Raw genomic sequence first — 14,871 nt, 5'->3', positions numbered from 1 at the left:
GGATCTTTAGAAAGTTTTTGAGTGGAGCTGGGAAATGCTAAAATCAATATTTTAGGAAGCTAAATTGGATATACAGGAAATTGGAGGAGAAAAAACTAGCAGGTAAACATCTGGAAGACAATAATCCAGGACTAACTGTAAAGGTCATTTTTAAAAGGTAAAAGTAACATCATTTGTAGTATATTAGATACTTGGCTTAAGGGAAAGCAGACTATAAGAATTCTACCAAAACATTATTATTAGCACTTTATGGTCATGCTCATAAACTATAGAAGACATACACACACATATTCCATTTCCTTAGTTAACCGAAAACTAGGAAGCTTAATCCCATGGATTCAGCATCAACCTCTATACGGAGGAAATGCCTTCCATCAGGTCCCTTCTCTACTCTCCTTGGAGCTCATAGACCTAACTGCCTTTGCTTCTCCTCCTTTAATACACACTCACACACACACACACACACACACACACACACACAGTGTCTTTGTGGTGCCATGTTTCATGTAGCTTCTCTCATACTAAGGACAATCGCCTATTTATTGAGCACCCACTGCATGGCACCTGCTGTGTCTTTATCATCTCACCAAATCTTCAAAACAAACTATAGTAGTAAATGATCATCCTTATATGAAGAAGGAAGGAAGGAAGAGATGAGGGCTCAGAGAGATTAAAGGACTTGATGAAGCACCAGAACTGGAATTAAGAGAAATGGGGAAGGTAGAGTCAAAAATAATACTTTTATTTCAGTAACATTTTGCTATTTACAAAACATATTCATATTCCTTATTTCTTTGCATCCTAAAAATATTCTGTTACCAACAGGAAATGGAGCTTTCAGGGACAATTTCTTAGATAACATTATTTGAAGATGTCAGGCCTACACTTAGGTATGAAGACATCTTTCTCCCAAAATACCAGCTTCCTTGGCGTTCCCTGTAATTGGCAACACCCCTACGTCCCTAAAGAGTATACTGACTCATCCCTTCTTAAGAAACTAATCTTAAATTCTTATCCTCACCACATCTGAAATCACATCTTTGGAAAGATAAGGAGGGACAGAGAAATAACAAAAGCAGTTAAAATTCAATCCATATCCAAGACATTCTTATCCGTTCATGGAGAGAAAACTCATCCATGTTGATGTTAGCCTTTTAAGTAACACAAATATGACTAACCTGGCTTGGTCCTAAATGTGTAAAAGTGGGTCTATCTAAGGAGTGAGATGAGGCCCGTGGACTTGATTGATTCATGGAGAATGTTTTTATTTATATCCCTCTCCCCACAGAGAACTGGGAGATGCACTAAAGATTTACCTGAAGCGGTCCTCTCAGAGGGTCCAATTTAAAATCCCTTACAAAAGCTTGGCTAAACACCAGTCTATTATCTTCAGGTGTAAAACTATCTAGGAAATTCTGAAGAAAAAATTATAACATATTCTTTATCCATCTAATATTTTCAGCTCAGAACATTATTTTTTGTTTCTTTCTGGACTATGTGTATTTAGGGTAAGGGAGGGGAGATACTTTTACTGCAACAAATATGAGGGTGAACATTTTGAGAATATCGGCACTGGGCTAGCTTTATCTGCAGATAAAAACCTGCACAAAACAGATCATGGTTAATTTTACACCTATTTTACATATATTTCCTTCAGCTCACCAAAATGATTGTCTTCAGAACTTATGTCCATTATTCCTTTACTGTCTTCCCTGAAATTGAGTTCTCTGAATAAATACAAGGGTTGGTTTACAATTAAAAATAATGAGACTCCACAGGGCCAACGTCCTTGCATGCAATAAAAGGGTGTGGGCTAATTATAGGAGCAGAGTTTATTTTTTTTCCCCGTTTTGCTTCACTTTGATTGGTGGATTGGCACTTTAAATAAAGGTTTCTGGTCTTCTCTGAATGAGAGATACAGAGCAAGTCCTAGGCATAGTCCAGAAAAAAATTTAATCTTCTTTTCTTAGAACTGTCTTGATTGGCATCACCAGGCCCTGAGAACACAGTGCATGTCAGCATTGAAGGTAAAATGTGATTTTATGATTTCCATGTGATTCCTATACGTTCTTTTTTTCTATCTCCAGGCATCTTCTTCTATAAAGAGGATTTTTATTTGTCACCAGAAGCTGAATAATACTTTATTGTAAACCATTAGCATGTTCCAGAGAAGACATGTCTAATACCCTACCAGCTAAAGAAAAGAAGACTAATCTGTAGACTTTTTTATTATTATTTGCGATTATTAGTAACACTACCTAATTTAGAAAGGTATTAAAAGACGAGCAAATCTCTTGACTAGTCAGATTTTTGTTCATGTAAGAGTAAAGAGGCTTTTCAAGTTATGGAGTAAACTTAAAGAGATAATTCATTTTAGAAAGAGGAACACTTGGGGCACCTGAGTGGCTCAGTCGGTTCAGCATCTGCCTTAGGCTCAGGTCATGATCTTGGGTTCTGGGATCAAGCCCTGCATCAAGCTGTCTGCTCAGCCACGAGCCTGCCTCTTCCTTTCCCTCTGTCTCTCCCCTGCTTGTTCTCTCTCTCTTTCTCAAGTACATGAAATCTTTTTTTAAAAAATTTAAAAATTTAAAATACAAAGACAGAAGAAAACTCAATTTTGAGACATATTTCCCACTAATACCAAAGACAATTAAAATATTCAGTTCATTCTTATTTTTAAAAATGTAGGTTTGAGCATGTTTATCTGGGTAACTGAAACCTAGAATCATATACTCCAATATACCTGCAAATAAAGGTCTGCTATAAAATAATTGTTGGTTGTATTATATTTCAAATGCATTTCAAAATTTACTCTGAGAGAAAAAAAAATTTACTCTGAGAGAAAGTAATGTGAATGATATTTAATAGACCAAATTTTTACATATTGGAAAGGATTTTCAAATTCATAGTTCATTTACAAAACGTAATACAACATTTAAAGACCACAGCACAGAAGTTGTTCCTACATGTTCATTTAGGTTGTGGCTCCATTGAAAAAAACAAAGTACTTAGATGTTTTTTAATTGTCAATTCATTCCAAAAACTAGTAAATACAAATAAGTTGTTTTGAAACATTTGGTTGTGTTTTGTTTTTGCTCTTTGAAACTGATCGTTTGCAAGAACAGAGATGTGGCTCATTTGAAATATTGTCTTTTAGCTGTTCTGAAATAAAAATTGATCTTATTTAATTCTCCAACCTAATTCTGTTTCAGATCCCACTTTTCAAGATGAAGGACCTGGTACTGATCTTATGTCTCCTGAAAATGAGTTCTGCAGTGCCGGTAAGTCAGAGTTTTGTAGATTGTACCCTAAAAGAGACATTGTTGGCTACTGAACAATACTGAAGGATATAGGCTGAAGTCCATGCATGGACTCATTTTGAATTGATCCATCGGTAGCCTTCCTACTGAGTCAAAGGTAATAGTCACCCAGAAATCAGTCTTACTATCCAAAAGCAACAAGTCAAATATATAACTTTTCTATTCAAAAAGATATTAAAGTATTCCAAAGGCAATTTTGCAGCCTTATTCCATCATTCAAGGATAAAGGACTTATGTGGCCTCCACAACATCATGACACAATTTTATTATCAACTACTTGTGACCTTTATGTAATTGAAATGGAGAAGTTTCTCCACAAAGGTTAAGTACATTTTCTTCATTTTAAGAAGAATATTTAGCCAAGTTATGATGTTATAAAACAGAGCTAAGTAATTCCATTTGAAGACAGTAACTAACCAACAGATTTGCCTGATCAGAAGAGATTATGTGGCTGAGAGCTGAAGTTTCTTAAATCAAAACATGCCATGGCAATGGGGCTAATTCTATGTTATAGGCCTACACAGTTCACTCCATCACATATTGATATGATCTCATATGAATACAATCTTCAAAATACTGTACTCCAGCCAATAAGCTATGTTTCTGTTTCCGTGAAGATTTTATTCAGCTGCTATGTGCATTTGGCAAATATGCCTTAGCACCTGCCACGTATCCAGTGATGTTCTGGGCATTGGGGGCATGAAGGTAAATATGACATGGTCTCTTCTCTAGAGGAACTCATAGTTTAGACCCAAACAAACCTTAAAATACTTCCCTGAGAAAAAAAGTTTAGCTTACTTGGGTTTTTTAAAGTTAAATGTTTCAGAGGAGGGGGAGGAAACTGATTACAAGGATAAAAATCTCAATTCTACAAATAAGAAGAGTTCTATTCCATTACTCAACATGAACTTCAAGTGAAAGAAAAACTGAAGTGACCACCCTAGCTTACCTTTGTATGATACTGACATTGGGGTCAGCCTCAGCCATCCACTATCTGTCTAATACTTTGACACTCTTGGAACCTATGCTAGACCACGCCTGTGTCAGTCAGGTCCACCCTGAGGAATACAATTGCTTAGGATTGCCACCTGACTGCTTGTCAAATTAAATGTTCTTCTCCTTTTACTTCTTTGTTGGAAATGTATCCTCTGTCCATTTACATTCATGTAAATATTGTTTATTTTTTTATAAATTTATTTTTTATTGGTGTTCAATTTGCCAACATATAGAATAACACCCAGCAAAAGATACAGTCAACAAAACTCAAAGACAACCTACCGAATGGGAGAAGATATTTGCAAATGACGTATCAGATAAAGGGCTAGTTTCCAAGATCTATAAAGAACTTAGTAAATATTGTTTAGATGAGGACTTGGAGCAAATGGAAAGCAAAGTGTACTTTGTCCTGGAGGTGGATGTGTCCAAGATACCCTATTTGTGTACTGGCCAATGGCAGGAAAGAAGGTTTTAATCTCACAGTTTCCTCAAATGCTGAACAACTTGCTGACTGCCCCCCACACACACACCCTTCACTCTTCATGTCTAACACAACTAATCTTTTCCTCTGCTTGGAGTATTTGCTACACATTTATAATTCCTTTCCAGCTATCCATTTCTAAAACTAAATTATTTAGAAAAATTTGCACCATGATTCAGAGGGTGAGATTTTACCCTTATAAAAAAGCAGAAAGTAGAGGGTAGATAACATACTCAGGAAACTGTTCCTGAGCTTCTTACTCATAAAAAAATAAATAGTCCCAATATATTTAGTGGACACTCCAATATTTGTGGTATAAATGAAGGAAGGAAGGCATTAAGAACCAGTGGCCCCAATAGTAAGGATTTCCAAAGAACCAGAGACCCTCAAAACGTACTCTAATTCTTTTTCTTCCATTCTTCATGTTTTTCTACTGGTATTTGTGCCATTAATAAGGATTGCTTTAGAAAGAAAAATATCTTAAACTTTAAAAACATAGTTTAAGTATAACTATATTTTTGACAACTTTTAGATGAACACATCAAATATAGGAATACTTGATGCTAGAATGTTTTTTATTTTTAAATATATATATCTTAGATGAATGGATAAAGAAGACGTGGTTTATGTATACAATGGAATATTCCTCAGCCATTAGAAATGACAAATACCCACCATTTGCTTCAACGTGGATGGAACTGGAGGGTATTATGCTGAGTGAAATAAGTCAATCGGAGAAGGACAAACATCATGGTCTCATTCATTTGGGGAATATAAATAATAGTGAAAGGGAATAGAAGGGAAGGGAGAAGAAATGGGTAGGAAATATCAGAAAGGGAGACAGAATATGAAGACTCCTAACTGAGAAACGAACTAGGGGTGGTGGAAGGGGAAGAGGAGGGGGGTGGGGGTGACTGGGTGACGGGCACTGAGGGGGGCACTTGACGGGATGAGCACTGGGTGTTATTCTGTATGTTGGCAAATTGAACACCAATAATAAATAAATTTATTATATATATATGTATATATCTTGGGGCAGCCCTGGTGGCTCAGCGGTTTAGAGCCACCTTCAACCCAGGGCCTGATCCTGGGAACCCAGGATCAAGTCCCACGTCGGGCTCCCTGCAAGGAGCCTGCTTCTCCTCTGCCTGTGTCTCTGCCTCTCATTCTCTCTCTATGTCTCTATGAATAAATAAATAAAATCTTTTGGATATGATCCAAAAAATATAAACATAGAGCAATAAGCTTATACATAAAATAATCTTTCACAAAAGATGACAGAGGATTTGTTGAAGCCCCCTGACTAGATGGCAAGTAAGGTTTTGCATTTGGTTTTGCTGAATGCCATGATCCCATGCCACATTCCATTAATCAGAAGCATGTAGGTTTGCCAAAAGCACAAGAAAATTGAGGCTAAGTTTGTCCCTTTTGCTTCTCCATGGGATAATTTTTAGGATACAAAGTACTCTTGGTTTTCTATTTTGTAGCTTGATTTTACTTCTTGTTTTTGATGTAACCTCCAACAAAATCAAATTTCTCTGCATTAAGATACAACAGGTAGATGGTTCATGTGGAAGCAAAATTATTAAACATGATGTTAATTCCCCAATTAATTTAAATTCTTCTTTCTTCTGCTTAAAAGCTCAAGTCAAAAGCCTTCAGCTGGTCTTTATGCCCTGAGTAGCTTTTTATTTCCAGTGTACTTTTAAGGAAGTTCTACCAGAGATCTCAGAATTATTCTTATTTCCTTCTAGGTGTTTCCTCAGCAACCTGGGACACCAGGCATGGCTAGTTTAAGCCTGGAGGTAGGTACTGTCAGAGTATTTACATATAATTTTTACATTTATATGGACCTAGTGAGAGAGAAATACCAGGAGCTGGTTCTGTTTTCCCAGCCAGAAGTCAGGGGCAATCTAGAGAAGCACCAGAGAAGTGTTATGACATTTATTAGAGCCTCATCTTATCATTTTACTGCAATTTTAAACTCTCAGATATTTTAGTCTTTAGAATGTCATCTGTGTGTGAATCAGATCAATACTTATATTTAATACCTAATATAAATTATATTTACATAATATAACTACTACATTAATTAAAACATATTGTTCTGAAGCCACAAATGGTTTATATCTATCACCTTATAGTATCTTATATGACAATGTTCCCATGAAGAAAATTTACCTTACAAAATGTAGTTGTTTATAAGAACTACTGTAAATAACATTAGCTTTGTTCTGTGGTACCTGTTTCATACCTTGTGTCTATCTTCCTGCATTTCTCATAACTAATAACACTGTTTAGAAAATCTCAGCACAATAGAAATATTCGACCATGTGAATAGAAAATATTGAGTTATGAGTAGAAAAATATGCATGAGATTATAAATTTTTCATAAGACCTTGCAAAGTGTTGTTTATATCATGACAATGTAGGGGAATCACTACTTACGTAGGCTAGAAGCTGATTTCAAATGGAAGCTAATTTCATTGAGTTATTTTTTCTCACTTTCTAGATTAAAATCAACTCAAAGCACTCTAAACCTCTTCCCATAAAATTGAAATTGACTTTTTGTTGAATTGGCAGCATTCTTGACCATTTATGCAGATTCCATCATTTTCCCCAATGTCTTTTATATTCATTATATTGAGGCCTTTTTTATTTGGAAAGGAGGTAAGGTTTATATTGTCTTGTCTTGTCTTGTTTTGTTTTGTTTCCCTGTTTGGCTGCTAGATTTATAAAAGGCAAAGTAAGTTAAGTTAGGGTGGAGGGAGAGTCAATGAAGTAATATTCTCACAATCAAATTTCAGTTTCCATTGCATGAGCTATTTTCCAATGTTTCAATGTGACCTCCTAATTTGATTAATGATTAATAAATCAAGTTCACTAACTTAGTAGCAATAACAACAATGGCACAACCACATTTAACATTTCCACTTTTCAGTAATGATTTGTGCTTATTTTTATTCAAACTGACACACCACAAACTTTGTGCTAATAATACCATATGTTGAGAAAACAGTTGTATCATACAGAAAAGGAATATTTGTGCAAACATTAACACACTTTTTTTCTTTTAATAGACAATGAGACAGTTGGGAAGTTTGCAGGGATTAAACATGCTTTCTCAGGTAACCATAGTTTCAAATATTTCTTATTGCAAGAATTAATGGTGGTGATGGTAGTGATATTAATAGCAACATAAAAATTCATAACATACGTTAGTGAATAGACATTATCCCAAATATTGGAAGAAAAAATGAATAATTGAAATAACCTAAAACAAAATAAGATCCTGGGATGGGATGGTAGGTAAAGCAATATTGAATTTTCTTGAGTAAAAAAAAAAAAATCCTATTTTGTACCATCAATTTTATTAAATGTCCCAAAATATGAGAGCTTAAAAAGCTAAATCTCAAGTAGGTTTATGGGAATATTCCAGTTGACTCAGAATGAAAAGTAAATGTTGGAAGAAAGTATTTACCCATCCATATTAAATTCACCAATGTCACACTTACTTTTGCTATCTCTACACTTTCTATGGATATTTAGAAGATGAAAACTAAGCCAATACTGAAATATAAGCATGCTTTTTTTTCCCCTGCATGTCTTTAGTATTCAAGATTTGGTTTTGGAAAATCATTTAATTCTTTGTGGATGCATGGTCTCCTCCCACCGCATTCTTCTTTCCCATGGATGAGACCAAGGGAACATGAAACTCAACAGGTAAGTTTATTGTATCAATGTGCTTGAAACTCCAAGCTTAAAACTATTCCCCTATTTGCCTTCTCTAAATTGTCACAAACTAGCTACAGACCAATAATAATAATGAACAAAAAATTATCCAAATATTAACCAATCAAAACTTATCATTGTTTTTAGTACTTAGGAAAATTTAAAATAAAGTAGTCCAAACTTTTGACCTATTTATATATTCACTTCACATAGGAAGATATGGTCTCCAAAAATGAGACTTATGTTAATGACACGAGCAATAGCAATAGGTAAAGTACCCTTCAAGATGGAAACAGACTATGCCCTGAACAATCCTCATTTTGGTCAGGATTCCCAAAATAATTTTTCAAAGGCATGTTTAAAATGATGCCAAAGCCCTGGCCAAAATATCTTGAACCCTACAACAATCAACAAATACATCAATCAGTTAACCATTATTTATTAGTTGTCTAATAAATGCATAAGCCAATTGGTAGGTTGGGAGTGAAAGTGAAACGGTTCCAAGGTTCTGATTGGGAGATATGATAAGACAACATATTACAAGGTACTACATTGTGAGGTATAGAAAATAAAAGCCACAGGAGTTTAGAGATGCACAGTAGTTGAAGAGGCAAAGCAGAGCCAGATTATTGTGAGACTTCCATACCACGTTGAGGAGCTTGAAAATGACTTAAAAAATAACAGGGAGCCATTTACCACACTTAATTTCAAAAAGGAGCAAATAAACATGGTGGTTTTAACAGGAATCTTTGATTCCAGGTGGCCTTCCACGACAAGTAGCATTACTCACCAAGCCACATTTAGTGGGACAATAAATTATGTAAAAAGTGACTTTTTCTCCACTTGATTGTTTCCAAAATGGACTCCACAATGCAGGAATTTGATTAGTATTTTACTTAATGATCCTCCCCCTTTCATTAACTCAAAAAATATATTATTTATCATGTGCCAGGCACTTGTTAGGAACCATGTTAAGTCCTAGGGCTATAAAGACAAATAAGACATTTGTCAGTGGACTGGGGGCAAAGATATATAACAAAGTATTGTAATCCAATGAGAGTGGTAGAATAGACATATCCAAGGAAACTCAGGGGTGAAATGACCATTCTATCAAGAAGTCCAATAGCTTTCCATATTCTGGAGCACAGATAGTCCCAAAGGAAGTAAGGGAGACACACCAGACTGCCCCAAATAACACTGACTGTTATTGGTGTAATAAATTGCATAATTGCAATTTTTTATGCAATGCACAATTGCATAATTGTGTTTCCTACAACTTCAAGACAATTCCCTCAGACTCTCTTGAGAGTAGAAAGTTCCTCAAGTCCTTTTGCTCTAGAAATTCTAGAGACCATAGTTCAGTGAGCTATCGCTTCCTGACACTCCTTTCAAATTTCTCTGCAGTATGAATATTCTTTGCCTGTGCATCCCCCACCTCTCCCATCGCAGCCATCCCTGCAGCCTCAACAGCCAGGACAGAAACCCTTCCTCCAGTCTGCTATTGTAACTGACATCCAGGACACCGCCCAGAAGGGGGGACCTCAGCCTCCAGTTTACCAAGGACAACCGCCCTTGCAGCAAACAGAGGGGCCAATGCTTGAACAGCAGGTGGCACCATCAGATAAGCCACCAAAGGCGGAGGTAATTCTCTGAAGTCAAATTGGTATTACCCACTAACTCAATGAAGGAAAACTGATTTGCAGAGCACATTTAAATAATCAGAACTCTCAGGCTAATATATGACAATACAAATATGTTTTTGGAGTTGACATGTCTGGGAGTAGAATATAAATATCCATTCCTGTCCTTTGCCATCAGAGCTAAGGCATGGATTCTAAAAATCCTGTGCCTGTAAAATTTAGTTTCTTAGTTGCAAAAAGATGAAAGCTTTCAGAGGAAATAGGACAGTCCAGAGAAGTCCATGGCTTCCTATCAAGATCTTTTTCAGTGCTGGAAGGATTGAGAAGAGCAATTGAGGCCACAGCACTGCATGTAGTATTTTGGATTATTATTTCTCTGTCTGATAGAGAGAAGACAATCATGTAATGATGTAAGGAAAAGAGCAGTGGAAGAAAAGGAAGGTACCATTTAACCAATATGTTACAGGCATTTAACATTACACCATATCATCCTGATTACATTCCTATAAAGATAGATATCATCATCCTTTTTAAAAAGAAGACAGGTTATAAAGACTTCGACAGGTTATAAATTTTGCTGGTATTAAGAAAAAGTAAAGTGATAGAGTCAGGGCTCAAATAAACCTGGCATGCTCTGATTCCAAAACTAATTACTTCCTACTCTGCAAAACCAAGCAAGTTCGGGGTAAACATGCCTCATCTCCCTGCCCATTCATTTGAGACAAGCCAGTGAAAGGCAATTGTTATCTCTTGGGTGTATTGCTCAAGACTAAATGAAAGTGAAAATCAGGAAACTCATTTTAAATTGTTTTATCATAGTCATAAATAAGGTAGGAGTGTGCCCAGTTCTATTTTTATGGTTTAGTAATTTTAATGTTTATCTGTAATGCAGCTACCAGGAATGGATTTTGCTGAACCACAAGGTCCATCAGTAAGTATAGATTTCAGTGAGATACTTTCTTGGGAGAAATATCTATACTTCAAGAAAAAAGAGTGAAAAACTTTCATTGCCCCATTTATCCATGAATAATGAAGTATAATGGTTTCTTTGGTTTTCTTAAATATCAAATACTTATTTGTTATTCTAATCCACCTGAAAAGGCATTTCCTATAACTCTTAGAAATGGCTGTTATGGGAGGTTTGCCTATGTTATTGCAAAAATGAACTACTAATTCTATTTTCAACCACTTCCAGGTGTTCCAAATAGCTCGTTTGATATCTCGGGGACCAATGCCACAAAATAAACCATCTCCGGTAAGTTTTTAAAAATATGTTTCTACCTACAATTTACTTAAAATTTTTTTTTGGAAAATAATGATTGTCGTATTTATATTTAGCTTTATCCGGGAATATTTTACATGTCCTATGGAGCAAATCAATTGGTAAGTCTGTATCCTACAGAAAGTATCATTTTAAATTAAATGTTATCTTAAGAGCTAAAATTATAAAATCTAAGCCTCACACAAAATAGTTCATATTCTCTGAATGCCTAAGTTGGTGACTGAAATAGCAAGGAAGCACACTTTCTATTTGAATAACTCTGGCCAGACTCGTGCACACACACACACACACACACACACACACACACACACAATGACATTTTTTAAAAAGGTACATTTTCTTTCTGGATTATCCAAATTGGCTACATTTACTCAATAATGACTCATCTCTCTACTTTATTCTTATTCTGGGCACAGCATTAATATTAAGGCTTTAGGAAAAACTAAGTGACTTTTAGCATTGTCTTGAGTAGCTAATAGGATGATAGGAATCTTCTGTAATAAGATGCACTGTTCCTTTTTGAACAGAACGCTCCTGGCAGACTTGGCATCATGAGCTCAGAAGAAATGGCTGTGAGTAATGTCTTCCAACTTTTCCTAAAATAGTGGTCCTGGTAGAACAGTCACAGATGACTTGCTGCAAGAAGCATTGGCCATGAAAGTCATTGAATACATTGCACAGAACTCAGATTATTCTATTGCAAAACCAAAAACTTGATTCTTCCACAAAGTGCAGAGACTTCCCCATGTTTCCCATAGTCATTTCTGAGAGTGACCATTCTGGAACATAGGATTTTGTTCCATTTCTTGAATATGAGCAGAAGAGAAACCTCTCTTGAAGAGGTTTGAATAGCAAATGCTTCAAACCAAAAAAGATACATGTGATTAGTACAGAGTTCCCGCTTCTTCTAGAGCAATTAACCCCTCAAAACAACAAATTCAACAGTGTTGCAAATAATTTTGACCTCAAAATTGAAATATCAAAAAGAAAAATAAAATGAGCACGTTTATATATTATGTCGTGCTTACCACAAGTGTAACCACCATCTGTCACCATACAACACTATTGCAATATTGTATGCATCAAACCAGTGTGACATTACGTATCACTGAAAGAAAACTCGCATCCCAGCATTCTTGAGTGCCTTCTGTGAACTAGATGCATAGAAAGACACTACAGAGGCAAGATAAATTAGACAAGATTTCCGTTTTCCAGGAGTTTACTGTCTTATCAATGGAAAAGATAGATACAAAGGCAGATAGTGTTAAAATTATATGATAATGAGCAACAGAGCTATGAGAGAGAAAAAGGGGAGAGGCAGTTAGCTCAGCCCAGGGGTTCATAGTTCATCCCTTGAGGAGATGATGTGAGGAGGGGACATTGAGAGAGTAGAGCTAAGGAAAGGTAGGAGAAAAGAATATTGTATCCACGTACCACCAACGCAACTGGCTGAAAATTCAAGAAAGTGTTAATTATCATCTTAACATTTTAATGAATATATTTATACTCTGCCTCTTGCTCAAAAGATTTTGCTTATGAAAAACTCACAATAAATGTAACCAAAAAATTGAAGATATAATTTAAAATGAGTTAAAAGTGTAAAAGATTCATTAATTAAATGAAATTACAAATATGCAAGTTACAAAACTGCACAATCTCTGTAAATAGCCCAAGATATTGGGTTGGACATTTTTAACAGCAAAGGCAGGAAAAGGAAACATGAACAATTCTACAGTTCTGTCTACAGGAAGAAAATATTTCCATTCTTCCAGAGAAATCAAGCTTCTTTTTCTTACACATGTTCCGAAAGAAAGAAAGAAAGAAAGAAAGAAAGAAAGAAAGAAAGAAAGAAAGAAAGAGGAAGTGTTATGTGAGGCTTCATTCATTTGAGAAATGATGTTGACATAATTCTCTAAAAATAACCCTCAACAAACTCAGCCATGGGATCTGTTTTTGTTTGGTTTTTTTGAGGATGGTATTGCCTATTTTGTCTGCTTATTGTTTTCTTAAATATAATTCAAACTACCTTTGCCCATAGCCTTTGTTCTGCCCTGTGTCCCCACTTCTGACATTCCTACGTTTTCAGCCAGACATGGCAAAGGGTCTCCATCTGTCTTTCACAGAAGTGAGCATCCAGAGAAGTCAGCATCCTCTCCTTTATGTGAAAGCCAGTTTAGTAAGAAACGTGCTTACACAAAGCTATCGGCCAACAAATTGTTCCCTATCAGTTTTTTATGATTTCTTGGTGAATCTGACCAATTATGATTGCATGGTATACTTAATAATATGTGATAACCCTATCTTTGGTCAATGGTTTTTTTCCAGGGAGGCAGAGGAAGCCCCATGGCCTATGGAGCCATGTTCCCAGGATTTGGAGGCATGAGGCCTAACCTTGGAGGGATGCCCCACAATCCAGGCATGGGCGGGGACTTTACTCTGGAATTTGACTCCCCAGTCGCGGGAACCAAAGGCCCTGAGAAGGGAGAAGGAGGGGCACAAGGCTCCCCCATGCACGATGTCAACCCAGCCAATCCAGAAAACCCGGCTCTCCTTACCGAGGTAGCACCTGGTGCCCTAGGAGGGCTTCTTGCTCATCCAAAGGACAATGATCCCAGCCTGGCAAGAGGCCCTGCAGGGCAGAGCGGGGGACCCCCCAGGGTCACCCCGGCAGACGCTGACCCACTGATGACCCCTGAATTAGCTGATATTTATGAGACCTACGGTGCTGATGTGACCACACCCCTGGAAGAAACGCCCACGGATACCACAGTGATCCCAGACACTGAGCAAACATTGATGCCAGAAAACAAGGCCCAGCAGCCCCAGATTATGCCTGACGGGTGGCATTTCCAAGAGCCCTGAGAACCTTAAGATTATCAGCTACCTTCTGTATGCACATGCTCCCCAGCTTTGTCCCCATAGTATATCTTTTTGCTAACACACTTCCTATCCTTTTGCACCAAAGGCATTAAAAATGCTAAGCATATATTAATAAATACAAGTGGCTAGAAATAGTGTAGGTCCCCTTCTTGCTTTCATTCTCTTTTTGAAATAAAATGTGTCGACCGTCTCTGTGATTTAGAAATACTATTAATAACATCAGAGCAAGTCTAAGGGCCTCTGCATTGGAAAATCACTGTCTCTCAGCTATCCTAGGCCTTACGGAATTTCTCTAACTAGCATGATACTGTTATATCCAAGAAATGTGACATTGCTTTGGAAATGTTTCCCTAAGCAAAGGCACATATTCTAAGAATGATGAGATATATCATTCAAACATTATGAAACAGGGATTGATGAGCAATCCCTGACTGGTATTACTGAGTTTGGTATATTGGATTTAAAATTCTCATTTGTAGAATATTTTATTTAATCTACTAAAAACACCTAGCCTATTTTAAATAAAGAATTTTTCTCATT

At 36.4% G+C, this 14,871-nt stretch overlaps 1 protein-coding gene across 1 annotated transcript; it reads left to right on the top strand.

The window, feature by feature from the left end:
- Positions 1-2,012: 2,012 nt before the first annotated feature.
- AMBN (ameloblastin) lies at positions 2,013-14,313 on the top strand. The gene is made up of 11 exons (XM_026003477.2): positions 2,013-2,027; positions 3,213-3,281; positions 6,552-6,602; positions 7,878-7,925; positions 8,410-8,520; positions 9,934-10,170; positions 11,062-11,100; positions 11,365-11,424; positions 11,508-11,552; positions 11,979-12,023; positions 13,777-14,313. Exons 1-11 carry the CDS (start codon positions 2,013-2,015, stop codon positions 14,311-14,313), a joined length of 1,257 nt encoding a protein of 418 aa, XP_025859262.2.
- The last annotated feature ends 558 nt before the right edge of the window (positions 14,314-14,871 follow it).

Source organism: Vulpes vulpes, chromosome 2 (assembly GCF_048418805.1).
Source record: "Vulpes vulpes isolate BD-2025 chromosome 2, VulVul3, whole genome shotgun sequence".
Lineage (NCBI taxonomy): Eukaryota > Metazoa > Chordata > Mammalia > Carnivora > Canidae > Vulpes > Vulpes vulpes.
This window is presented reverse-complemented; position numbering and strand designations above follow the sequence as displayed.

Coding starts and splice junctions, on each gene's coding strand:
- AMBN (XM_026003477.2), top strand. Junction 3,282..6,551: donor AAATGAGTTCTGCAGTGCCG/GTAAGTCAGAGT, acceptor ATTTCCTTCTAG/GTGTTTCCTCAGCAACCTGG. Junction 6,603..7,877: donor TGGCTAGTTTAAGCCTGGAG/GTAGGTACTGTC, acceptor TTCTTTTAATAG/ACAATGAGACAGTTGGGAAG.